The sequence below is a fragment of the Hippoglossus stenolepis genome, chromosome 16, assembly GCF_022539355.2.
Source record: "Hippoglossus stenolepis isolate QCI-W04-F060 chromosome 16, HSTE1.2, whole genome shotgun sequence".
NCBI lineage: Eukaryota > Metazoa > Chordata > Actinopteri > Pleuronectiformes > Pleuronectidae > Hippoglossus > Hippoglossus stenolepis.
In genome coordinates, this window is record NC_061498.1 from 4,374,371 (window position 1) to 4,400,697 (window position 26,327).

The 26,327-nt window shown below is 44.1% G+C and overlaps 1 protein-coding gene across 1 annotated transcript; it reads right to left on the reverse strand.

The window, feature by feature from the left end:
* Positions 1-164: 164 nt before the first annotated feature.
* Positions 165-26,055, reverse strand: myo15aa (myosin XVAa). The gene is made up of 65 exons (XM_047343818.1): positions 24,883-26,055; positions 24,470-24,552; positions 24,175-24,238; positions 23,961-24,070; positions 23,542-23,616; positions 21,394-21,484; positions 21,256-21,261; positions 20,772-20,875; positions 20,617-20,680; positions 20,411-20,524; positions 20,100-20,261; positions 19,888-20,001; positions 19,482-19,540; positions 19,195-19,318; positions 18,948-19,043; positions 18,612-18,743; positions 18,390-18,515; positions 18,194-18,271; positions 17,921-18,078; positions 17,794-17,839; positions 17,563-17,687; positions 17,151-17,268; positions 16,842-17,017; positions 16,577-16,661; positions 16,390-16,443; positions 16,199-16,280; positions 15,878-16,008; positions 15,662-15,757; positions 15,196-15,431; positions 14,752-14,942; positions 14,322-14,394; positions 14,032-14,223; positions 13,824-13,939; positions 13,556-13,650; positions 12,188-12,323; positions 10,434-10,498; positions 9,950-10,087; positions 9,766-9,826; positions 8,841-8,988; positions 8,598-8,691; positions 8,403-8,523; positions 8,187-8,302; positions 7,782-7,841; positions 7,487-7,562; positions 7,272-7,387; positions 7,077-7,195; positions 6,843-6,984; positions 6,291-6,402; positions 6,066-6,140; positions 5,591-5,793; positions 5,129-5,253; positions 4,945-5,008; positions 4,767-4,839; positions 4,395-4,468; positions 4,202-4,284; positions 3,958-4,088; positions 3,770-3,864; positions 3,423-3,500; positions 3,243-3,339; positions 2,980-3,140; positions 2,533-2,666; positions 2,091-2,224; positions 1,766-1,899; positions 1,217-1,357; positions 165-1,074 (listed from the first exon to the last, which is right to left on the reverse strand). The coding sequence occupies exons 1-65, from the start codon at positions 26,038-26,040 to the stop codon at positions 973-975; spliced, it is 8,142 nt and encodes a 2,713-aa protein (XP_047199774.1). The 5' UTR covers positions 26,041-26,055; the 3' UTR covers positions 165-972.
* Between the last annotated feature and the right edge of the window lie 272 nt (positions 26,056-26,327).

A 26,327-nucleotide genomic window follows, 5' to 3' on the forward strand; every position in this document is an offset into this window, starting at 1 on the left:
GATGGGATAAATAATATATAAATATAACAGCACAACACTTTATGCTACAAACTTTAATGTTCATTATTTCACATTCAAATCAGTTATGTACAAGTTATTTACAAAAAAACCCATATAAATTGTACACTATATTTTATATAAATAGTTCCTAGTTCCTAGTGCAAAGTAAAAATAAGAACATTTAAAAAACATATCAGATATTAATAAAGAATTATGTCAAATCATAGGCATTCACTGATGTTGAGGGGGGGGATTTGTCAGTGACTCATTTGAGTTTCACACATTGCAGTTGTTTGTGCAGAGCCAATTGCAGCAGGGGGGTTTTACCATTGTTCAGTCCAAGACCACAACTATTTTACTTCAGTGTTGTCCAAGGATCAACATGAATCAAATCATACTATTCCTCTAAAGTGGGGGTGTTAAAGTCAAATTGAAGCAGCCAATTGCATGATAGACCCATGCATGCATTTCACTCATCAGTGTGCCTGTGTGAAAGTTTGTGCACAATACAGGATCTTTGCTGAGTTGCCTAGAGTGGAAATTATTAGTTGATTAACTAATTAGTCCACAGGAAGTTAATATTATAATTGATTTATCATTCAACTCAGGTTTTAAAAACCAAAATCCCCCAAATATTCTTGCTTCCAGCTTCTAAATGTGAATATGTGCAGGTTTTCTTGGGTCTTTTAATTCTAGCAAATTGTATATCTTTAGTTTTTGGACCAAACAAGCTCACAAATGAACTGGTTAATGAAATTTTAAAAACCAATCTATCAAATTAGAAAATAATGGGCATATTAGTTGATATGGTTCCTTATGGTGATCAGCATCACCATACATTCATCACATTGAAGAAATATTATCATTAAATATCAAAATATTCTATTTTTAAAACAGAGGTAGATGCAGTGCATTTAAGAGGCATACAGTGTGTGTGTGTGTGTGTGTGTGTGGTGTGTGTGTGTGTGCGCACTATAGCAAGGTGATTTCGCTTGGTGGCAAGGTGAGTCTTTTTTCTCTGACTGACAACATGTTCTCCATGTGCATGGCAATGACTCGGCACAGCTCCAGGCCCTGGAGAAGACACACACACACACAAACAGATAAAGAATCAACACGGCTCTTATGGTAGGAATGAATAACAAAACAAAGCACGTCTTCGAGCACCCCCACCCTCTCCTCTCTCTTTATCCCTGCATCATGCACACACATCTACCTGCTCCAGCTGTAGCTGTGTGATGCGCTGGTTGAGCAGGTCCCCGATCATGATCTCCACGTACGGGTAACTGGAGCCTGAAGTCGGTCTCTGGGTGCGAGTGGACTGGACCTCCTTTAGAGGGAAACGCACCATGGCCTCCTAATCACAGAGTGCACACACACAAATAGACGTGACAGGAATGCACACATACACAAAGTGACGGATGGATATGAAGAGTCAAAACATACAAGATTGTGTAGCATGTTGAAAAATATTTATCGAGGTATATGTTTGATATGTGGTTTAGCAAGATAAGGCAATGAAAGGTAGAAATAAAACTGTATAACCAGCAGGAGGAGCCAAATACTTGGTTTTTGAAATCATTAAATCAGTGGCTAGTTTTTGAGGTCAACACAAAGTCAAACGAGCACCTGGCCTGTTTCAGATTCCAACTATTACACACATCCAGCTGCAGTGTGGGCATGAATCACACATTACACAGACTTGGACATGTGCTTGAGTGGATCATCTGCAACATGGGATTGTGGATGTTTGTCTGTGACGTACATGAGTATCCTTGTTAAGGAAGTGGAGTCCGTTGAGATTTACAGCCAGGACGCACGGGGCGTGGATGGAGGCAGTGCCCGAACTCTGGATGTAGAAGAAGGAGGAGCCGAACATGGGGAAGGCACTGACCAGACCTGGGTATAAAAAACACACCAAGACGTCAGATGTGACTGGGGATGAAGCACTGAAACCTTTTCTACTATTTGGGATTCAAATTTGTGTCTTTTTTTCTACTTCTCTTTGAATCATGCAAAAATTGATTAAAAACATCGGTGTCTATGGAGGCTACTGTCACGTAGAGACACACACTGAGCTGCGGTCTTACCAAGAAACTGTGCACGGGCCTGGTGTGGGTTCAAGGGCTGGACCTGCTGCATGTGTTGAGTTACCATATTCAGCCAATGCTGTGAACCTTGTTTGCCGTAGAACTGCGGGGGGACGCACTCCTGCACGTCATGTCTAATAACACACACACATACACGACACACACACACACACACACACACACACACACACACACACACACACAGAGGGAGCCAGGGCTCCATCAGATACATGTTGTGTTCTCTGTAAAAGCAGCTGACATGCATGCAGATTTGCAAAGTTGTGCCTATATTGTGTGAGGATGCACCCGTGTGTATGTGTTAATGTGTCTTTGTGAGTCCACTGTTTGACTCACAAGCACAAAAAGTCAGTAAAAGTGTGACGTATCCAACAAAAAGGCATTGCTAAAGGAATGCTGTACGTGTACGTCTGTGTATATTTACAGGGTGGGCAGGTAGACGGTGTCCTTGGCACGGTGCTGTAGCGCAGCCAGCCTGGCAATCTGCTGGAGATGCTGCTCACTGGCTTTACCCTGAGGAACCACACTCAGCAAGGCCTTCACGTAATCTGGCAAGACCTTAGACACAGAGACACAGAGAATTATCTTGTGTGATTTTTAAAGTGTTTGTCATTTGCTACAAACAACATCAACGTGTGGTCAAGTCAACCACACAAGGACACTCAAATTGCATGTTTCAAAATAAAGTTTTCCCACAGGAAACTTGAAGGATGTGGATGTACTCTTCCCAAGGCACAGGAGCAGAAAACGGGATGGTAGCTCTGCAGTCGGGACGTCAGAGGTAATATCTCTGTGGCAAAATGTCTGACACTGCTGTGGATTAACCAGAAACAGGACATTCAGTCCTTCATTTAACACAGTAGACCTGTACCTGGTTATAGTGCATGGTGACATAGAGTTCATTGTCCAGCTTGAGAGCCAGACTCCAGATGACTCTTCTGAACCACAGGCTGTAGTTGGCGTCCACTGGCTCGGCCTCTGTGGCCACATCCAGGATGTACTCCCGTTTGTTTAGGGGACGCACATTCTGACCTAAACAGAAACACAGGTCGGCGATGATCTACTTTTCCACATGGTAACCTGGATTTTGCCAAGAACATTTGAATTTCAGATCCTCGCCTCCAGCTGGATTACCTTTGTGTGTGACCAAAAAGATGGCATATTCATCCAACGCCTCCTCCCTGTGCAGTTCCATCTCAAAGCAAAGCTCCTCGATGACATCCAGAGATACCTGAAAGGAAAAAAAGATCACAATGAGTAATGGCACAATCAAACAGTATGATTTAAATGTGTGTGTTTGTGTGTCCCCCTCACAGAGCACGTCTTGATCTTCAGGTGCCGTTCGATTCCACCTGGCAGCAGGAACAGCTGTCTCTTGGAGCTCCGCCCAGCCTGCACACACACGACCAATCAGAAGGAGAGTGTACTGTTATTTATAAGGAATGTATAATTCGATTATATATAAAAAGATTTGGTGGAAGGATGAAGTATTGGTCAGCAGTTTTCAAAATGTTCGTCTCCCAAAATATTTCATGGATCTTGATGAATCCATAGTTTTGAGTGTGTGTGTAATTTGCTGCAGATCCAATTGAAAATCCGGAATCTAATGAATTTAAATGTGTTTTCATGAGGGGACTGTTGAGAAGAACACAAAGACCAACCAGCATCGCTTTGAGTTCCATGCTGTTGGGATACTGCACACGTCCGCCATATTGAAAAGTCCTCCTCAGATTCTGCTCACAGGCCTTGGCAATACCTGTCAAGTAAGAAGAGCAGCCGGTAAACTCATTAGCTCCCTGATTAGAATCCCTGATGGATGAATGGATGGATGGAAGGACGGCTTCTCGACCTTGGTACTGAACCCCAGGACTGGAACACGCATCCTGCAGGAACGTCAGCAGAAACGGCTTCATGACGTCCGAGCAGCGATGAAAGGCCGTCAGGATGTAGAGCAGCCTCCATCCTCTCTGACAACTGTCCCTACACAAAATACAAACACACAACTACAAATGAAAGGTTTTCTGCCGTGGACTGTGCAGGTACCGATCACTTCTTCAGAGCCAGTCAGCATGAAACACGGAGAAGAGTCTTACGGTTTGGAGCTGGTGTTAGTGGTGACCTGCTTCATCACCTGGCAGTAGGCCTCGTCCTTTATCAGGCCGTGGGAACCGCTTAACTATAGAGGATCAATTTGAGAGCATATTAATTTCTGTTCACATGGGATCATCATCATTTATGTCCCTCTAAAATATGTAAGTGAGAGAGAGTGTGTGTCTGTGTGTGTACCTTCAGTATAGTGGTGACCAGGTCCTGTTCATTCTGCCCCTTCAAAGGGAAGTCTCCCATGAACTTCATTATGGCTGGATAAAAACAATTATATAACATTAAAACTCCCATGGACACATAGATTTTATCATATAGTACGGAAAGGGTCAAGGTTTCAGAGTTCAAGATCATGATGATAAAAAAATAAAAGTAGAACGGCAGAGTAGAGCGCAAACCTCAGTCTACACCAAACAGTCTCCTTGTGAAACCACATCTAAATTCACTAGATCCTGATATTAATGTGGATCTGCACCAAGTGGCACACAATCATATTTATCAGTCCCCTCCTCCTCCCTTCTACGTCCATCCCTCGCTCTGTCACTCTCCTCTCACCTAAGAAGATGTCAGCCGCCACTCTGTTCATCCCGCTGTCGGAGAAGTCGATCAGAGACTCCTGGATCGGAGACTGGAGCGACAAAGACATGACAAGGAATACAAATACATATTTTTTAAAGTTGAAAATTAAGTTGAGAATACAAATACAAGGGCGTTGTTTTGAAATGAACTTTACCTTGGAGAATTTGATCATGTCAACAGGGTCTTTGCCCTCCTTCCCCTTTTTGGCTTTCTGATCACTACTAACAGAATACAGGCAGCTGTCAGCAATGCATGTCTGTGAATATGTTTCTATCTACTTTTGAAATTAGCGTGTGTGTGTGTGTGTGTGTGTGTGTGTGTGTGTGTGTGAGACTGACCTCCTGTTACTTCGGGCCACTCTGAAGTACTTCTTGGCAAACTCAGCGATATGGTACTGGCCGCCGTGCAGAGGCAGATCGTCCAGTTCGATGTTCAGACTGTCCCCATATATCTCATTTACTACCTAATACACACACACACACACACACACACACACACACACACACACACACACACACACACACACACACACACACACACACAGAGAAAGCTCAGCAACAGTGCCACTTTAAGGAAGACCAAAGATGTAATTATCTACAAAATATTTCCATTTCTTCAAACCAAAACATTCCAACATACTGTGTAAACACCAGCGGAACCATAATGTAGGGGTTTTATTCATGCTGAGCTCGTGGCTCTAAGTGTGTTATTCAGACTCGTTTCAATATTTGTAGTGATCACGAGTCTTTGTTGTACTACGGTCGGACACAGTCTGCTGAATGTGTGAGTGAACCACAAACCTCTGTGGAGAGGTCAAGCTCATGGGCAGCCACCGCTGACCCCATCGCCACGGCGACAGCAGCAGAGGCGGCGACGTGTCCCTGTCTGTGTCGAGGCTCCACGCGCTCATCGGGCAGAACCAAGAAGTCCGGAGCAGCCACAGGACGGACGTACTCACTCGGAAACAATCCAGATTTTCCGTACACGGCCCCGAACCGCCAGCCTGTTTACACACAAAGACACACACACACACAGGAACAGACACACACAAGGAAATATAGTATGTACAGTCACTGACAAGTTGATAAGAAAACCCAGAAAAAGCCAGAAATAATGTTTTCTCGGCTTTTATGACAAAGACAAGCAGCAAACCAATCATCAGTTATATCAAAATAAAAGTAAAAACACAAAAGTTAAAGTTCTGCTATAAAAACAAACCCAAAAACAACCAGCAATAAAGAAACCAGCACACACAGAGCCCCAAACCAAACCCACCGAACTCAGGAGTGTCTCTCTTCAGCTCCTCCAGAAGCATGACCTTCTTCCTCACGATGCAGCCGTAATATTTACCTGAACACACACATATGCACACAGTGGCAGCGTGAAGCACAGAGAAGCAGACACACACACTGTACATGACTCACAGATACACAAAGCAAAGAACACAGAGATGATACTGTGCAGCAGGTTCCTGTTCCATTGTGTTTTCGCGTCACTCACCGGCCTCCAGTCCGTCCATGTGCTGCAGCCTGATGATGTCTCCTTTGTGGAAGCTGAGCAGACTCCTGTCCTCTGTGATGTAGTTCCTCACCGCCACCACGTACTCTGAGTCCTGACACACACACACACACACACACACACACACACACACACACACACACACACACACACACACACACACACACACACACACACACACACACACACACACACACACGACATGGTGACATCCACCGTGCACACTGAGCCACTGACAGCGGGCGGAGTGAGACTACATCATGATCATGTTCCTCTGTGTCTGCACTGTGCATGTTGTAATGTTTTGTTTGTGTGAGTAACCTGCAGACTGATAAGAGTCATATAGGGTAAAAACAAATCTTGCTTTCATATGATTTAAATTGTGTCTGCAATATTTTCTACTTTCTAACTCTGAAAATGCAGCATCAGTATAAATCAAAACAGGACTTCACCCCTTTCCCCTCAAGAGGACAAGTGGCATGGATGGATATTAAAAAATCATCTTCCAACAAAGCAACAAAAAACCAGACACACCTTCTTGAGCTCTGTGAGGAAGTAGTCGATCATGTGTTTGACCTGCGGGGCTTTGGCGGAGAACAGGATCAGCTTCTCGTTGGCCAGGTTGAACTCCAGCATGTTCTTGGACGGAATCGACACAAACAGGATGTCCGAGTAGCTGCACAGGAAGTGATATGCAAAGCCGGGATGTCAGTGTGAGGTCACACGGCTCGGCTTCAGGGCCCCCGGCCGATCATTTCACCATCTCACCTGTAAGGCCTCAGCACTCTGAAGTAGTCTGAGGAAGAGGAGCTGCTCCTCACCATCTTCAGCAGCTTGATGCCTTTATGTGACACAGACAGCACCTGCACCCCTGTCCCCACACTGCCCTGAAACACACACACACACATTTTTGCACTTGCATCTGTTTTGAATTTGAACGCCAGGAAAGAGACAAGAACTCACAGATGCTGGAAAGAGGCGAGAGAAGTAGATGTCCCATGAGTCTCGGGACATGGCGACGACTTTCTTCTTTATGTTCTCATCACTTGTTCCTGAAAGCTGGTCCACGTTGTTCTCCGCTGTCAAAGAAAACAAATGAAGAGTTGAGGTTATCAAACCCTTTCTGCTAAGTGACTGAAACCTGAACAAAAAGACATCAGAGGCTAATGTGGACCGACCGAACAGAGCCTTCATCTTCTGTCTCTCCTCCTGAGTGATACGGATGCAGGCCTCAGAGAAGGTGTCATGTACAACCTGTACACAAATACATATTCAGGAATGTTAATATAACATGTAACACACATAACGTTTTCATGTATTCCTTATTAATCAAAATCACAGGACGAAAGTGTATTTTTCATGTAATTCTTTGCCATATAGTTGCTAGTTTTGCTAAACCTGACCTAAACAAACCTAAACAAATGCATCATTAAGAAAATCCATTATAAATAAGTATTGAATACACAAATCAACCTGTCTGAAGATCAGATCTAGAGTAAGAGGATTGTTGAGCGTCTCTCTCGGATAGAAAACCTGTCGACAGAAAAAAATACCAGTGAATACCAGTAGAAATGAATACCAGTAGATTGTTGCTGGACACATATAATTGGACATGTCTAGCACTTAAAGACAGGTGAAATAATATTCGCCAGATTATATTTGAATTTCTAAACAAGAAGTTTCATTAAATCTGTAAAGTTTAAGCTCAGCAACTGAACATATTTTAATGTTCCCTTTGTTGTATAGAGGTATGTGTGTGTGTGTGTGTGTGTGTGGGTGTGTGTGTGTGTGTGTGTGTGTGTGTGTGTGTGTGTGTGTGTGTGTGTGTGTGTGTGTGTGTGTGTGTGTGGGTGTGTTGGTGTGTGTGTGTAAATTCACCTCTTTTCTCATGTAGAGCTTCCAGGGGACATTGGAGTAAGTGTAATATTCATCACTGGCTTTGCTGTGGAGTTGAGTCTGAATGATCTCCTCCTCTACTGGCAACTCTCTGCAGACTGGAAACACAAACACACACACACATGTACACACACACACTTTCAAAATGTGTTTTGATCGAAGTTCTCATACATGTATACGTGCATGTGGAAAAGTCACCTGGAGGAGGCGCAGGACTCATGCTGGAGCTAGATGGCGCTGCTGGGCGAGACCTGGTCGACTTGGCAACCTTAACGCCTCCTTCTTCTTTGTGTTGTGAGGACTGAGGCTTCCTCTGAGTCTGACACATTAAAAAAGGTCAGATAATGTTTTATTTTGTGTGTGGATTCTACTGTAGGAGAGGTGGTAGGTTACCGGCTGTGGTGGGTTTGACATCTGGTCTTTCAGGATCTCCATCGCTTCCCCGTGAGGGTCGGGCTTCTTTCCAAATGCCTTCCCATCACTTTTTCTACACACATACAGGAATGTAAGAAGAACAGATAAAATACATCTCTTGGGCCAGTGCTATAAATGTGTGTGTGTGTGTGTGTGTGTGTGTGTGTGTGTGTGTGTGTGTGTGTGTGTGTGTGTGTGTGTGTGTGCGCGTGTGTGTGTTACCTTTGTGGGGCAGGTCCAGTAGAAGTTGTTGTGCCAGCAGGCTGGTGGTGTTTGATGATGTCTTTAATGTCATGACTAGGATCCATACGCTCGGTGTTATTCACACGGGATCGGACCACATCCTCGGGTGGCGGGCCACGTGTTGAGCCTGCAGTGTAAAGTTCTATTAAATCCATTCCTGTTCTGTTAGACTCGACCTTGTACTCTGTAGTTCGCTCTATCATGCTGGAAAGGCTCTGCTCTTAATCTATTACAATCGTTTCTGTCAAATTGATTTTATGGAGGGAAACTTACAATCTTCAGTTCTCACAATTTACCGACTGCCGTTCTGACTTTACATTGTTGGACTTCTCAAAACCTCCTTAAAACTTCATGACGATAAAACAACAAAATTCCAATAGATGGCAATCTGGGAGAAATAACAATATAATATATAGTTGCAATAATTTGTGGTTTATATTTGATTATGGCCGTTGTTTTGAGGAACAAGTAAAGAAGCTCGTCCCATCCTGTCTTCTCCTACTCAAGTTAATCTCAGTCAACATGAATTATCACCTTTCACCCACATGTAGGATCGGCCTTCATTTTCATTTCATTTTGTTTTAGGTTTTATTAGAGAGTGAAAGTAAAGAGATGTTTGGAAAAGGAGGAAGAAAGAAAAAAACGTCTGCCAGTCGGACTCGAGCCGAGGACATTGTGGCTCATGTCTTATATTTCAACAATTGCCCCTTAAAGTGAAACTCTTGGAGTCTCACATTTTAAATTGGATGATGTGGTCTCTCCAACCTCAGATCCCTTCATCACAATGCATCAGTATTTTTCTTTCCACTCGTTTGGATTCAAGGAATCCAGACAAAAAAAAAGTACAGAGCATCATTTACACCACCGCAAAACCTCCAGTTATAAACTTCAGTGTTAAACTTACTCATCTTGCGTTGAACAGACGCAGGGCCAGGCCTGTACGCTGACTCCTCCCCCTCTTTGTTCTGCAGAAAAGAGCGAGTAAAACTATGCATGTGTATTTTGCCAATACTTCTCAAATGCTTGTGTGCCCACATGTGTGCATGTACGTTCACACATTGGTTCAGTGCACGTGTTTGATTGCTCACCGGACTGGGTGTGTAGGAGCGTTGCTGTGAGTGCGTGTGATGCTGGAAAGGTGGTGACTGAGGAGCCGGGGCGACGGGGGGGAAAGACGACAACATTTGCTGCTGGATCGCGATCGCTTGCATTGTCATCTGCTGAGCCTGAGACACAAACACACACCTACATACTTATATCACCGTCATGTGACTGTTCATTCTTAACATGAGGAATACACATCAACATGATGTATGAGTGGAATTACCTTTTGTGGATGGTCCTAAAGCAATAAACAGCTGATTAAAGGTTAATGTTTCACTTTATCTGCTTGTCCAATTGTTAACGTAATTTCACAGCGTTAAAAACACTTGTTTGCTTTGTAGAAAGACAAAAAGGAATGTGTGTGTTTGGAAATGTGTATAAAATCTGAACAGACTAGTCAATCTGATGAAGACCAGTGTGATCGGTGCGTTTTGTGTCAGTTGTTGAGAGAGAGGATGTTTGACGAACCAGAATGATGGCTTGCTGGTTGATGATGGCCTGCTGCTGCTGAGTCAGGACTGTCTGCTCCGATCCTAGGGAACACAAACACATAAACACTATGTGATGACAAGGATTTTGTTTTAGAGAAACTTCCACAGTCCACTGCAAATGACCTCGTAAACTCATCCACTTCAACCACAGCACACAGGACAACCTGTAACACAGATATCACAGCATCTGATTTTGCTTTTTCATTGAATTCGTTGTAACCTCCTCATGCCCGCATGCTTCAGGCCAAACATGCAGTGAAAACCAACGCACACCCGTCTGTTGTACCTGGCACACCGCTCATGCCAGACAGGCCTGGTACTACAGGGGTGGCTGGGAGCGAGGGCACCCCCGAGACACCGGGGGCCATGGGGACTCGGGATGCATCTCTGTCAGCGGGGGGGGGAGCAGCAGGTGCATGAGTGGGTGACACATGTGGGGCAGGATAAGGCTGCGGGTGATGGTGGTGTTGGGGACGGTTGTATTGGTGGTATTGTTGCGGCTGCGGCTGCGGTTGCGGCGGTGGCTGCGGCGGTTGCTGTTGCTGCTGCTGGTGTTGTGCGTGGTGATGGTGGTGGGAGGGGATTGGCATGGTGGGGATGGGTGGCATCATTCCTCCTGCTACTGGAAGCACTGGCACAGCTTGAGGAGCAGCGGGCAGGGAACAGGGGGAGAGTTAGGAACTGTCTCTGCTTGATATTGACCTATTGCCCTCGTAGCAGAATAAATGTCTTACAAATATTTAACTAAAATAACTTCCTATTAAATTATATTAAAGGCATCCTGTGGATTGCTTTTTATAACTGATTTGTTAATTGTGTGAATCCCTGCAGTCAATGAAAGTGAGTCACTTTCTTTTCTACACAAAATATTTGCAAAGAACTGATCCATTTGAAACACGAGGTGCATGTGCAGAGAAAACACAACACGACAACGCAGAGGCATACAATGAAGAGAATGACTTCAGCACATTGCTGCGTGTGGTGGTTTGAGGGACAGGAGAGTGTCTGTGGAGGGAGACTGAGAAGGGACAGTGTCTATAGACGGGCACTGAAGAGTCTGTGGTTACAGTGAATGGCTGCTGATGCATTATCGATGAGGTCAGACTGCTCATTACAGCCTCTAAGCGACAGATTAACGTCGGTCAACTGTACATCTGAACCTTTACACCTGAGTCCTGTGAGTCTGTTTTACCCTTCACTGTTAAACCATATGGAAATAATGACAGCAATTACAATATATATATATATATATATATATATATATATATAATTCTATTGATAGGAAATAAGAAAGATTGTCTTTTTGATTTCTGTATTTTAATCAATTGTTGTGATGGTTTAAAACACACTGATCCAAAACATTAGAAAGTTTACACTGACAAAAAAGTTTTGCCTAAAATGCAAAGTTTATGTATTTAAATTACATATAAAATGTTCATGTAATTTCATCACATAAGTTCAATGTAAAGTCACATTTAATGAAGAGTTTTCTGTCAAGTCGAGTTGATGTTAATAAATAAAATAACTTTAATTAAAGAAGAAAGAGTCAGAAAAAATACAGGATGGGACATAACAAGAAAAATGAGATAAAAAAATATTGAATGGATGAAATAATGCATTGTTTAACAACATGCAGCTGAAAACTAGAAACTATAGATGGCAAAATACAAATCCAAAGAAAAACTACATGACAGTGAACAGAAACACTTTAACATAAGAAACACACTTTACCTCCAGGATGTATTCCTGGTGGATAAGGCCGACTGGGGGTCGCAGGGCTCTCCCCCTCTCCTCTTCCTCCTCCTGCGATGCCAATACCTCCTCCTCCCTTCATCCTCGCCGTCAAACTTCCAGTCTTTTCCATGTCCTGGTGGGCAGAGAGAATCCGGTGACAGAAAGTCAGCAGGGGGAGTGGGAAGACTGTAGATGTTGAAAACGTGGAGTTTGAGAGACATGGAGAGTACGACAAAAAGGCTGTGTATCAGAGAGCGAGAGGGGGGGGGGAGAGACTATGGGAGACAAGAAAGAGGGAGTGTGTTGAACAGGTTGATTCGTAGCCTCTCTGCGTGAGTCAGAAACTGAATACACCCCAGGAAGTACACGCTGGACGAAAAGCTCCACACAAACACAGGCACACGAGAAGGAACTGGCCCAGAAGAGTCTGAAGAAAGAAGCAACATAGAAAATCTGACTGTCTCGACACAGCAAAACTAAATGACTGTTCTCCTGGGAAACATACTTTTTAATGAAATGATAATAAATGAAATAATACCAGCAAAGACGCAGGGAAATACTCAACAACAACAAGGTGTATATTTTAGCTCCAGATATGGATATTTATGTTTTTTAAATATAAAACAGTGAGAATTTCTGCAGCACAAAATCTACTTTCTACATATCTACTCCTTGGGACTTTTTCTCTTTAGTGTCGTTGTAATAAATAAACTGTGGAGTTGCAGATGAGACGGTTATAACACTGCCTGCTGTCCCATAGTAACCTAATCTGCTCCATTCATACACAAACAGAAGCAGAGGTTCACATGTTCCCTCCGTCCATCGATCAACAGCTCACACGTTTAGAGGCGGAGCATGACGTCACACTTTTAGGGTCCCAGCATACGTCAGAGGGTTAAAACACACAAGATGGAAAACGTGCTGCTTTCATACATGTTTTGTTGTGTTTTTTTCTCATAATAATTCCAACGATGATGTAGGTTTTTGAATTCAGTCCCAACCTCTTTTATTTACAAGAGAATTTCTGCAAAAAGTTACAAAAGAAAGTACATCTGACAATACTTTTATCAGTGCGACTAAAGCGTTGATTGAACTTCATATCTCAAGTCATGACCCAACTTTGAGCTGATTAATAAAGTTAAGTTCTGTCTATTATGAGGAAGCAACAGTGTTTTGCAGTTTACGAGCCAACTGATTAATTCATGAAGTCATTTGAGCACTGACGTATTTTCCAAAGCAGGAGGGAAAGCGTTTATTGCAGGTGAGTGTGTGTGTGTGTGTGTGTGTGTGTGTGTGTGTGTGTGTGTGTGTGTGTGTGTGAGTGTGTGTGTGTGTGTGTGTGTGAGTGTGTGTGTGTGTACTCACTGCGCTGCTGTCTGACAGCACAGGGTCAAACAGACTGTCCAGGTAGCGATCCATTCCCCTCTGAGTCTGACCATCACTCAACGCATCCGACTCCACTGGACACACACACGGAGCAGAGAGGCTTTAAAGACGTACTTTACAGTCTGATGTAAGAAACCACGACACAAATACTAGAAACACACCCTATGCACCCCCACCGTGATACTTCTGTGCATATTTTTTATTCATCTATGCCGTCAGTTTGGGATATATATTGTGGTGAGTGTACCATGACTGTAGTAGCCGTCAGAGTCTGGCAGACTGTAGGCCGGTCTGCTGCTGCTGCTCAGAGGAAAGGATGGAACCAGCTCCTCGTCTGAGTCAAAGCCGCCGCCGACCAAAGCACTGAGACGAGGGGAGAGGTGAATTATTCAGAGCTCCATTCATTTCTCAGCCATGGCCAGGTTTGTGTGTGTGTGTGTGTGTTGTGCACTGACAGGCTGGCATTGGCTCGGACTCTGGCCGGGTCGTCGGTGCTGATGACAAAGTAGCTCTTCTGCTTGGGGAAGTCCGGCGGAAGCTCCAGGTCTGCAACCAGGTCCATCACGTAGTCGTGACCCGCTAACTCCACCCACTGGCCGTGCTCCTTCATTAGAATTGAACTCCCCCTCCACCAGTCGGACACGCCCCTGCAAGACCAGGCAGTTCAACTAACGTTTAAGCACAAGTAGGACAAATTAAGAAATATAAAATGGTCCAGGAGATGGATGATGTATAATATCTGCACCTGTGGCGCAGGATGTCTCCTGCTAAACTCTCTCCCCGAGTCCAGGAGTGGACGGGACACAGGAAGGACCCTCCTGCAGAGAGACAGCAAACATCCAGCCGCTCTTTACTTCCATTGTGGTTTTGAAGCCAGACAGATTGTTATCAGAAGGCAATAAATGGTGCAAGTCAAAGGAAGAAAGCTCTGAGTGCACCTGACACTGACTGGCAATAAATTATCAATGGTAAGTGGTTGTAACTGATCCGGCCCATTATAGGTGCTGCCAGAAGTCTCAAGCACTTCTCCTGGCTTTTCTCTTTTCAAACCGCAGGAGAGGAGGACGATTATCCTTTAGTCTGAGATATGTTCTACAGCTAAATGTGAAGATGAAAAGTAGTGTGCAGTGTTCTGGCATCACACACAAACTTTATAAAGTGGTGCTAGAGCTCACCATCAAAACAGTGCACGTGCAACACCATGTTAGCCTTTTTCCGATTGGCCGTCCACTCCAGCAGCGCGAGCGGATAGGTCCTCGCGGTCTCGGGAGTGGAGCCGGAGCCTAATTGTGTTTTCTGATTGGCTTGAATGAGTCTGTGTTGAAGCAGCGCCTGGCAGCCTGCAGGAGCATGGTCCGAGACGAACCTGGGGGAGGTTCAATGATGTTAAACTGCCCCTTCGACCACTTTCCCTTCATGTTTTACCTCAAAGTTTACATGAAGATTTAAACCTGGAAACCTTTTTTCTGGTTTTTAGGTATGAAAGTTAATCTAAGTAGTCAAATTACATTATTTGAGTTATTTTTTAAACATAGATTCAGCCTCATATAAAGATTTGGGGAAATATTTGTCATCTTCCGTTCACACGTATATAAGATATCTATGTATATATTTTTTACTTCAGTAGATATTTGTCCATCTTGGGCGACGGGGCGAAGCTGCAGACACAGGCCGACAGCAGCAGCCAGCCTCGCTCAGCGTTCTCGGAGTTCACGTTCCTCCACACCTGGTTGACCACCTGGGACAGGATCTCGTCCCGTAGCCCTGGAGACGTGAGGCCCCTTTGGATGATGTAATTCCCAAACATGTTTTCCTGCGCCCCGTTCAGATGAGGGTCCCCCATGAATCGTAATACCTGAGGATAAACAAAACACAGACCTGCACCGTTACTAACAGATATGATGTGTGATACCAGAGTTCTTAGTGAATCGTGTGTTTGAATTTCTGACTTACAGGGACACACAACCAAGTAATAATAAAAAAAGTATGGCAGTGTGTGAATCTGTATCGTAGTAAATCATTTTAATTCCAGATTCATGGGTAAATGTTTTAAGAAAAGAGTTTTTAAAAAAGGAGGCAGCCGACCATGATGAAGAGCTCCAGAGCCTCCCCTCTGAGATCCTCCTCTACCCGGGTCAGGGGTGAGTCCAGAGGGGCCGTCAGCATCCCAAACTTTGGATCCTACAGAGTTAAAACATCACAGTTTCTACATGTATTATAAGAATAATAGACTATATTCAAAATACATCTGCGGTCCTGAGGCTGACTGCACTACTGTCAGTGTACTGATGCCCGTCTCACCCTGAAGTAGATCTGCACGAAGCGGTAGAACGGGTAGTTGTTGATGTCCAGCGGCAGAGTGAGTTGATTCTCCTCCTGAATGTGAGGAGCTTGGAGCAGAGCCAAACAGTCCGAGTGCAGCTCCCTCCTGACTAGAGTGAGCAGGTCAAACAGGAAACAAGCATTGAGTCTTTTAATGTTTGTTAATGTGTATTAGTATTTTGTATATTTACACGACTCCACTATTGCTGTTGAAGCTGAAAAGATTACAGAACATAAAGTTGATCCAAAGTAAGTTTAGTCAGATTTATGTATCTGACCCTGTGCTGAACATCTCCTCACCTCCTGCTGTCTGCAGTAAAGTGCCCAGCTCTGCAGGGATCAGCAGGTGTGTGACATTCACCACCTCCCTCTTGGTCAGCTCCTGGAGGAGTTAGAGTGAATTCAGAAAGTCTCTCAGACAGAAACATGTATGAATAAATGTATTATTCACTTAAGTAAATCCCATGCAGGTGTCCATCTTTCCATCTCACCTTCTCTCTCCTCCTCCTCTCCTCATCAGTTTTCCTCTGGGCTTCAAACTTTATCTGCAGCCAGATCACACAGATAACACAAGCTGAACATTAACTGGAACAATTAGATGCTTATCAACTCATGTGTCATGTGCCTCTTGCACTAAACATGAAAACACAATGTCATTTAAATCCCTGCTGCATGTACCTTGATGTATTGCTTGCGGTTGACATACATGTGGACGAGGGAGCGGAATCGGACCAGACTCTCCCTCATATTCATATAGCGCTTCCTAGAGGACACAACCAGTATTTCAGTACCATGAGGTTTAATATCTCACTTAACACAAGATGTGATGATCTCGGTCCTGAGAAGCTTTTGTGCAGACGTGCCACAGAAGTCACAGTGTCATTGTTTCCTTTATTCAGAATCCAGTTCTGTATCTTAAATATTCATATAGTTTGTACGTTACCTTGTGAGGAAGCCTCTGCACTGCGCCTGCAGCCCGATGATCTTTTTGCGAAAGGCCACAAAGCGTTTCCTGACGAAGAACATGCGGGTGTAACGCTGCAGGGTGAGAGCGGCGAGATGTCGGGAGCGCTCCCGTTTACACTCCAGCAGCTGGTAGATGTCCTCCTTCAGAAACATCTGGCACACACACACACACACACACAAGAGTTTGTGTCACTTGTATTCATAAATTAAACCACAATATCTATCAATCAGACAAAAATGGCAGCTCTTACTCAACACCAGGACACAAACTGCAGGAGAATCTCACCTTTGTGACTCCAACGTGAAAAGACCCTGGTCTGAGGGGACACAGTTTACTGAGCATTATCACACAGTTATCTCCATTTGCAGCTGGAAGCTCTCGAATCCCCACCAGAGACTTATACCTGGGGATGACACACATTCACATGCATGGACACGTGTTAATAAAATAAATATTCAAATAGATTCAAAAGCAGTAACAGACGCATTTCTGATCCATACTGCAAAAACACAATGGCCTTTTGTCACCAATCAGACTTTAGGAACTACCTGAAGATTTTGTTTGTGCATAAAATGAAACTCTCATAGGTCGAAACCTCCTCTGTGTTTGTGTATTTTGCAGCCTGGTGTGTATTAAACCGTCATTAGAGCGACAGCGGTGTGGCTGAAGGATTTAGAGATAAAGAGGGTGTGGCTACCTGAACAGGAAGACATAGAATGGCATCCTGACCGGATATCCCTCCCTGCGGATCCGGATGGTTTCCAGGACGCCAGAGTGTCGCAGCTGGCCGCTCACCAGGTCGTCTTCCATCACACCTGGCAGCTGAACACAGATGTATAAGTACACATGTGAGCACACTAATAAAAAACATGATTGTCATTACCTACATCTAATGATCCGTGTGAATATAAAATTATAATCAATGTACCTTCATGTTATTTGGCTTAATGCAGCGGACGAAAAAAGGGTTGCACCTGAAATAGAAGAATAAACAAAATGAGTTTGATGAATTTAAAGGAAATTACTGCTTGATACTAATTCAAACTCCGCTTCACCTCTCCATCTTCTCCACCAGCTCCAGCAGGGACTGTTGGAACTTGTTGCTGACGGTGGGCGCTTGGTATCTTCTGGTGACCGTGCTGCTTTTCCTCATCTGACCTCCTCTCTGCTGACCCACGAGCTCGGCGTGAGCCACGAACAGATTTGACACCATCTAGACACACACGAATACACACGACATCCACACATGACAGGGTTCACATGAATTATTCACGGGAGAAAACATTTCCACGCAGGCTGTACACGTGAAGACGCTGCTCTCCTCTCACCTTGTTCCTGCTCTGGATGAACAGATCCAGGACGTCCTGTCGGACCTGGTCGTAGTTCTTATCCAGGAACTTGTAAACCTGCATCGATCACATCGTAAATTATTGGAAAATCTGTATTTATGTTGCTGCTTGTTTAACAATTTGAATAAACTGTTCATGTGTGAGTGATGCTTTGACCCAGGGAGGAGCTGCTCACCTGGTAGGTAACTCGGCCGGCAAAGTGTCTGATGGTGAACTCTGGGAGGGGCATCTTTGGCTTCATGTACAGTGGGCTGTTGCCGTGGTGATAGTGACACTTTTGGAGGAAAGTGTGGTCCGTCGCCTGGCAACAAATAATAACTAGAATCTAGGTGACATGTACAATGATTTGTTGCACGTCGCAGATGTGTGAATGTGACTCCGCCCCTCCCCCCCTCACCTGTGGGAAGCAGCTCTGATCATCCAGAATCCTCAGTATCCCATGAGGCTTAGCGGCGATGAGGTCGATGCAGGGCTGGTTGTCGTTGAAGGGGATGTTCTGCCAGGGGATCTGCTCCCTGCTGTACTCCTCCTGTGCCGGGATCACAGACAATACCACGTCATGTTGGATTTATCACGTGTGTCTGCCTGCATTTACATTTACTAATGGTTTCATGACACTAACTGAGATCATCATGTCACATCAAGTGTGAATGCAAACGATTTCTGTGCACGTGCATCAGAAACCTGGACGGTGTGTGTGTGAGCGTCCCCACAGGTGTGAACGAGGACTCACCTGTTCCTCCCTGAAAATGATCCTGTTGAAGAAGAACTGCAGGTACTCGTTTGCATAATTGATGCAAAGCTGCTCAAAGCTGTTGAAGGCCAGATCCTGTTGTAGCACACACACACACACACACACACACACACACACACACACACAGACACACACACAGCTGGTGATTCTTTATGTCTCATCTACACGTCTAAAGAGCGATTACACTGAATACAAACATAAACCCATGGCAATTAAAGTCACTGACCTCAAATCCGTAAATGTCCAGGATGGAGATGGAGAGGGTGTGTTGGCGAGGGTACACCTGAGCGTTGATCCTCTCTGTTAACCAATGGAAGAGCAGCGAGTACAGGATCTTGGCAACAGCATCTCTGGAGAACACAGATTTGTGTGTGAGAGACACATACAGAAAATTATTATTTTGCGGGGAATCAGTAGAAGTTCAGGATGTTATTACATGTGAAATACATCTGGAGGACAAAATAATAACTTTGCATGCAGTACATGTGTCATGGAGCAGGAACTGTCTCTCACCTGGCATCAACAGCACTTTCCACTGTCAGTGGAGTGTAGATCTTGTCCCTCATCGTTTCCTGTGGATACGATCAGAGGGTTAAACAGCACAGCAGCCATTATTTTATATAAAGGGCCAAACCACGAACTATTTTAACATCATCCTTTATCATGTAAAAATACTCAGATCTCCTTATGACCTGTTATGAAGTTTGTTTTTATGAACCACGAATTGTAAACAACTCCTTCACCTCGTAAAATACTTCAAATATTATTTGATTATTGTATTTTCAATATAAATATCTGTAATTAACCATCCAGCATAGGAATCACATCCAAACTTTAGATTTATTTAAAGCTGCTCTGTATCTAACTGTGCAAGGATGAATGGATCAACATGCACATGAGATAAAAGTTCAGCACTGACTGTGACTTTGAAGGTGACAGCTTTCTGAAGTCCCTCTGGAGAAATCAACAGCAGCTCTGCCACCACTCTGATCTCCTGAGCGCTCACCACTGTCGCCACCTCCTGGCCATCAGCCTGTAGGGCAGCAGGCAAAAAGGAAATGACTTCATCTCTCCTCCAAAAGAAAATCACTCTGCTCTCATCAATCTCAACGCTCGGGATTAAAATATGACCTCATGTTTCTGAAAGTAGACATTGCCCAGGTGCAGTATGGAAGAGAGAACCCTAAAGATGGCCGACTGGTCGTCAGGGGTAAAGTGGAGGATCTCCATGGCAGCAAGCAGACGCAGGAAGTCTTCTGCATCATTCTTTCCCGTTATTCCACAATCCCCTCCCTGTACAGACGGAGCCGGAGAGACAATGTACATGTACAGTTTATTTTTTTCTGCCTCTCAGGTCGTCCATAGCTGTCATCATCCCATTAGAATAAACATCTGTGAACTGAATGAACGTATCAACACCCTGAGGCAGATTCTTTCCTCACCTGGTTGAGGTAATAGTAGGTCTCGGCCTCCTGCAGATAGAAAGCCTGCTTCTGCGGCGGAGGGAGACCTGCCAACATCTCGTAGAAGATGTGATAGTTTCTCTCATCTTTGGCCTGAAAGGAAATCACAAGTTCACCTCAACACTTCCATATACGGACAGTACAATGAGAAGTGGTGGACGAGAAAAACGTAGTAAATGTGTCACCTGGAAGACGATACGAGACTTTTCCAACAGATACTGAGAAGTTATGGCACCGCTGATCACACCACTGGAGGGAGAGAGAGAGAGAGTTAGAGGGTTAGTTTAACAAGAGAAGGATTGAGATTATAACACAGACCATAACTTCATTTCACACTCACTTCTCCAGAAAGATCTCTATGTATTTCCCGAAGCGACTGGAATTATCGTTCCGCACAGTTTTGGCATTTCCAAAAGATTCCAGCAGAGGAGCTGCCTCAAGGATCTACCAGGTTTTAAAACATACAGTTAATCAACAGCCTTCAGCAGGAGGGCGCAGCCTTTTTTAATAAAGTGCTATTGTTTAATGTTATATGGATAATCTATTGTTTCACAACACTGCACATCAACATTAACATTCATCCCAATAAACCACGTCCCATGAAAACGGGTCTGTGGCATAAATGCTTGTTTTTTTCTAAAAACCACAAGTTGTTTCTGCATCAAACATTATTTATTTGAAATAAAACATTAGGTCATAGTGAATATTGCCACACATCACTGCAAAACACAGCAACCTGCTATTCTTATTGTTTTGGCCATAAATTAATGGATAAGTGAGGATGAGTTGAAAAAGGTAAAAGTACATGCAGGGAACCCCACTACCTCAATCTGCCACCGGGGAGAGCCATCGGAGAAACAGACAATGAAACAGACAATAAAAAACACAATGAGGTATTTGTTGTGTGTGTCTGGATGTGCATCATGTACATACCAGAAGTGTGTGTGTGTGTGTGTGTGTACCTGTTGCGCAAGGTTGCATTTGTGATGTATTGCTGCTAGGTAGCGAAGAACTAGCTTGGTGGCCTCGGTTTTCCCCGAACCGCTCTCCCCACTGAAACACAACAACACACACTCACTTCACAGAACACAAACCAGTATGACTCCACAGTTCATGTACAGCTTTATCTTTACATGTCTCAGGCGATGAAGGAAACACATTATCCTTCAGTTTGTCTGAAAAACTCTAAATCATCGAATCGGCCATTTGTTCAAAAACACACACTGGGGCAAAAACAATGCCCTAATTTTGGCTTTGCTGACGTGCAGAGGAAAGAATTGTACATATTTTTAAATGACACATATTTATTTGGCTTCTCTCATGACAGAACTAGTGCCAGTGTGAACCTTCTCAGTTTACATAATGGGCTGCAAAAGTGGGATAAACCAATTTGCTAAAGGATGGACTGGAGAAAAAAAACATGTTGAGGGCAAAGTGTGAACATTATCTGCTCTGTGAGCATCATTACACTCTTTTAATCACCAGCTTTTAATCACTTAGGGGGGGCATTGTCTTCTGCTGCTGGAGTGTTTGTCTTAGTGATGTGAAACCACACTAATCTTGAATTACACCGGGCCCCAGTTCCACTTTTGCATTTAACCACCTGAAACGCTCTGACGCACACACACACACACACACACGCACACACACACACAGAAACCTCTGCCCCTCTTTCGCCAAGGTTACATAATGGGGGTACTTAGTGTTAAGTTGTTGGCATCAACTGTGTGTGTGTGTGTGTGTGTGTGTGTGTGTGTGTGTGTGTGTGTGTGTGTGTGTGTGTGTGTGTGTGTGTGTGTGTGTGTGACTGGCACCTCGACAGACCACATCCCAGAGTACGGTTTCAACTTCTGGGTTAAGTTAGCTCAAAACCGGGCCGTTGCTGGTCACTGTACACCAGACCTCGGTTACCCCTTAACACGGTGACGCACACACAAACACAGGTTCCAGCACACGTGCACTTGGACACACACACACATACATGTCTGAAACATTATCTGCTCCTGGCCCAGACCTGGCTGGGCTTTCCTTACAGGTGTCTCCTTCCGAACACGGCTAGAGTGATCCAGGTGTGTGCCAGAGTGTGTAGATGTATCTGTGTGTTATGTATGATTGTTTCAAAAAGCACACGTCTATGTACAGGCGTGTAGATGTGCTACACATGTTAGGACCCTGTATTTTTTTACATCTTGATTTTGATGTAAATTGACTTGTTGTCTGTGAGTGTAAGTTTGTGCGTTCGCTCCCGGAGCCGATCGGTTGTAATGCAGAGCGACGCGCCTGTGACAGAGGAGTGAGGTATGGCTCTGTCTTAAGTTGGCTGGCCAGTAAACCACAGACAGACACTCATGAATTTACAAACACTAATCCATCTGAAGATGGAATCCAAGACACCAAGGTTAAACCAGCACAAAGCCGTGGAGGTTTGCTCATGTTATAGGACAAAAAATATATTGTAGCTGCACAATGAGGATGAATAAATAAAACTTCAGTCTGTAATCAGGTACGACTAAAATATACTTAGTGATTCCAACTAACTTTCAATGGAAGAAAACAATTACATGTTTTGGAAAAGGAGAAATAAATTACACAGTAGTTAGATGTACATGTGGCAGTACTAGGAAATAAAATTGAGGTCAGGAGAAAATTCAAGTTTTTCTCATTTTGTAGAAAGTATAACTTATAACGATGTAACTACTAGGATTGCTCCACTTTCATCAATATGTTATATGTCTTCAGGAGCGAATTTTCAAAAACTTAGTCTAATTATTTGAGATGATACAGTGAAAAGGACAATATATGACATAATCCCAAGAGTAGGTGTGTAACTATATACAAAAATACTTGTGTGAAATACTTCTATTTCCCTCTAACACACTAATTTGTTTCTTTCTTCCTTGCCTTGTTTTCCTTCACTCTATACATTTATGTACCAGTAAGAACCATTAAGTAATAAATTGCTGCTGTATAATGACGTGGAACCAAACCTTTACCTGAATGTTGGTAAACTGTGACGTGTGATTTACAAATATATGTAAATATATGTAAAAGTGATTTAAAAAGGCAGAGGAGAGAGGAATTGAATGAGCATTATAGATGCCGCCTCTTACCTGATTATTATGACCTGGTTGTGTTTGGCATCCATCATTTTGGAATGAGCAGCATTTGCTATGGCAAACAAATGCCTGAAGAAAAGAAACTTTGATTACAACACAACCAAAATCATTACAATGAATTCAAACTCTCTCCGTCAAATATTCCATCTATCCTCTCGTTTTAATTGATAAATACCTGCATCATTCTCTGCTTGTTTACTTTCTTTACTTATAGCACGTATTCATCCTATCGTCCATTTGTTCTTTCATTACAATAGAGCAAACAAAAAGCTTTCAAAATACAACACGTTATCTTTACAGTGCCGATTAACTCAAATGGATCTATTCAGTTGTGCTCTATTTACAAGGGGTTTCATTCTGTTTGGCATTTTTCAATTAACTGTCCCCACAGATTGAGAGTGCACATTACTTACGGAGGATTCTCTCCCAGCGCCCGACCCTTGTACTGCATCACCACGTCCGTCCCGTAAATATTGTACATCTTATAGGGGTTCACAGACACCAGAATACTACCTATGTACGTCTGAACAGAAACAGAGAATAAAGAAATGAAGTGATGGATTTGTAAAGTCACACACAAACTGCTCAGATATGGGTGTTTGATGCGAGTACTCCTCAGATACTTACATATATGAGTTCTCTCTCAAACCTTTTCCTCAAATTCAGCAGAACAGTCCTCTCATGCATCTCCCTGGACAAAGCATTTAAGCAGATTATTAAAGGATGTGACAGAACAATGTAAATCACCACTTTGCATGTTTGAGCTGCACTGAATTTAAAATTGGCCTTTGTGATCCATAATCGTCATGTTTTTGAAGCTTTAAAACCACATGTTCTGTATAATTTATTAACGAAATATGAATAACATTGACTTCAGTCTGAAAAACATAACTCATGCGTATATGGGTTGTTCTGTACTTACTCTAGCTGCGTCATATCCTCCACTCCGTCTTGCTCTCCTTGCTCCCGATGAGCCATGGTGGGCAGGCTTCTGATTGAGAACATCTAAAACAAATACATACTCCAAAATCAGGATATTATTCATGTTCATTAACCACCACAAAATGTTAATTTCCTTGCATGGAAGTGTTGATGCTCTTTTGTTTTTACTTGTTCTATGGTTGTTAGCAGACAACCTGTTTGCCTGCACCTCACCAAAGAGGTGTTTGCATATTTTTCCTTCATCATACATTGCTCTTTCAAAAAGTATCACCACTAATAACACAGGTCCCCCACCCAAATTTTTTATTTGCAATTGCAGAAACAATACTTAAGGTTTACAGGAAAGTGCATGTTGTGTGTCAACGTGTAGTGTGTGTCATTCAAAACGTTTACCTTGTCAAACCATTGCCCCTGTGGCTCCCCCTCCCTGCTGAGATTCCATTCCCCCGATTCATGCCCCGCATTCCCCCGTTCCATCATGCCTTGGGGCTCCAGCAGCTCCCCATCTCTATACATGGACCACTTATTGAGGTTCTGCACCGTCCCGTGAGGTAGAACCCTCTCTGCATCCCACACGTCCACATCTTGCTGCAGTTCCAAGCCTTCAGCTCCAGATCCCTGTGCCCAGTGCTGTTCTGGTCCAGATCCCTGCACCTGGGGTGATACTACAGCGTATGAGGAGGGGAGGCGGAAAGAGGCCTGTCTGAGTTGCGGGTTCTGCAGAGCACCAGAGAGGTTAAGCGAGCGAGGTTCTGGAGTCCTAGGGGCCCCAAGCCGTGTCATGATATTGCCATCAGGGAGACGGTAGTTTGCCTCACGAAGGTTTTGGTTCTTTGATAAAGCATTAGACAGGTCAAGTTTTCGGGGCGAAGAAGCAGGCTGAGGACGGCTGATCAGAGTTCCATCTGGTAAACGGTACGTGGCAGATCGTAGGTTCTTGTTACGAAGAGCATTAGACAGGTCAAGAGAGCGTGGCTCAGAGGTATCAGCAGAACCAGGTTGCCTCAATAGTGATGTGTCTGGGAGTCTGTAGGAGGCCCCCCGGAGGTTGGTGTTTAGCAAGGCACCAGAAAGGACAGGGCCAGAGGAGACTGAGGAGGAAGCTTGCGGTTGGTTCTTTGGAAACAGTGATGATCCCCCTGGGAGCTGGAACTTTGCTTTACGAAGGTTAGCATTCATCAGGGCACTCGATAGCCCCGGAGATGATACTGTACTCTCAGCCGTCTGCGTCTCCTCTCCTTGACGTGTCAGAATTGAACCATCTGGTAATCGATAAGAGGCTGTACGAACATTAGGATTGAGAAGAGCAGAGGACAACATAGGAGAGGAAGAGGTGACAGGCTGAGATGCTGGCTCATTTCTTGTGACCAAAGTTCCATCTGGTAGCCGGTATGTGGCTTTACGTACACCGGAGTTCAAAAGTGCAGAGGAAAGCATTGGTGAAGAAGGGGCAGGTGCAGGTGTGGGCTCTGTCCTGGTTACCAGAGTGCCATCAGGCAAACGATATGTGGCCTGTCGCATACTGGGATTGAGTAAGGCAGAGGACAGCATTGGTGACGAGAGTGGGGATGGACCTGAGGAAAGTTCAGCAGGTTCAGTTCTGGTGACAAATGAGCCATCAGGGAGTCGATAGGTGGCCTGGCGTAGGCTTGGGTTCTGCAGGGCATTAGAGAGCATCATGGGTGACAGCCTCTCACCACCACTAACAGTACCCCCAATATCAGTGGTAATAGGAGGCCCAACAGGGCCCCGAGGCATTGTCAAAGTGCCACCTGGTAGCCTGAACATGGAGCTCTGGATCTGAGAGGTTCGGAGTCCACCAGAAAAGAGTGGGGATG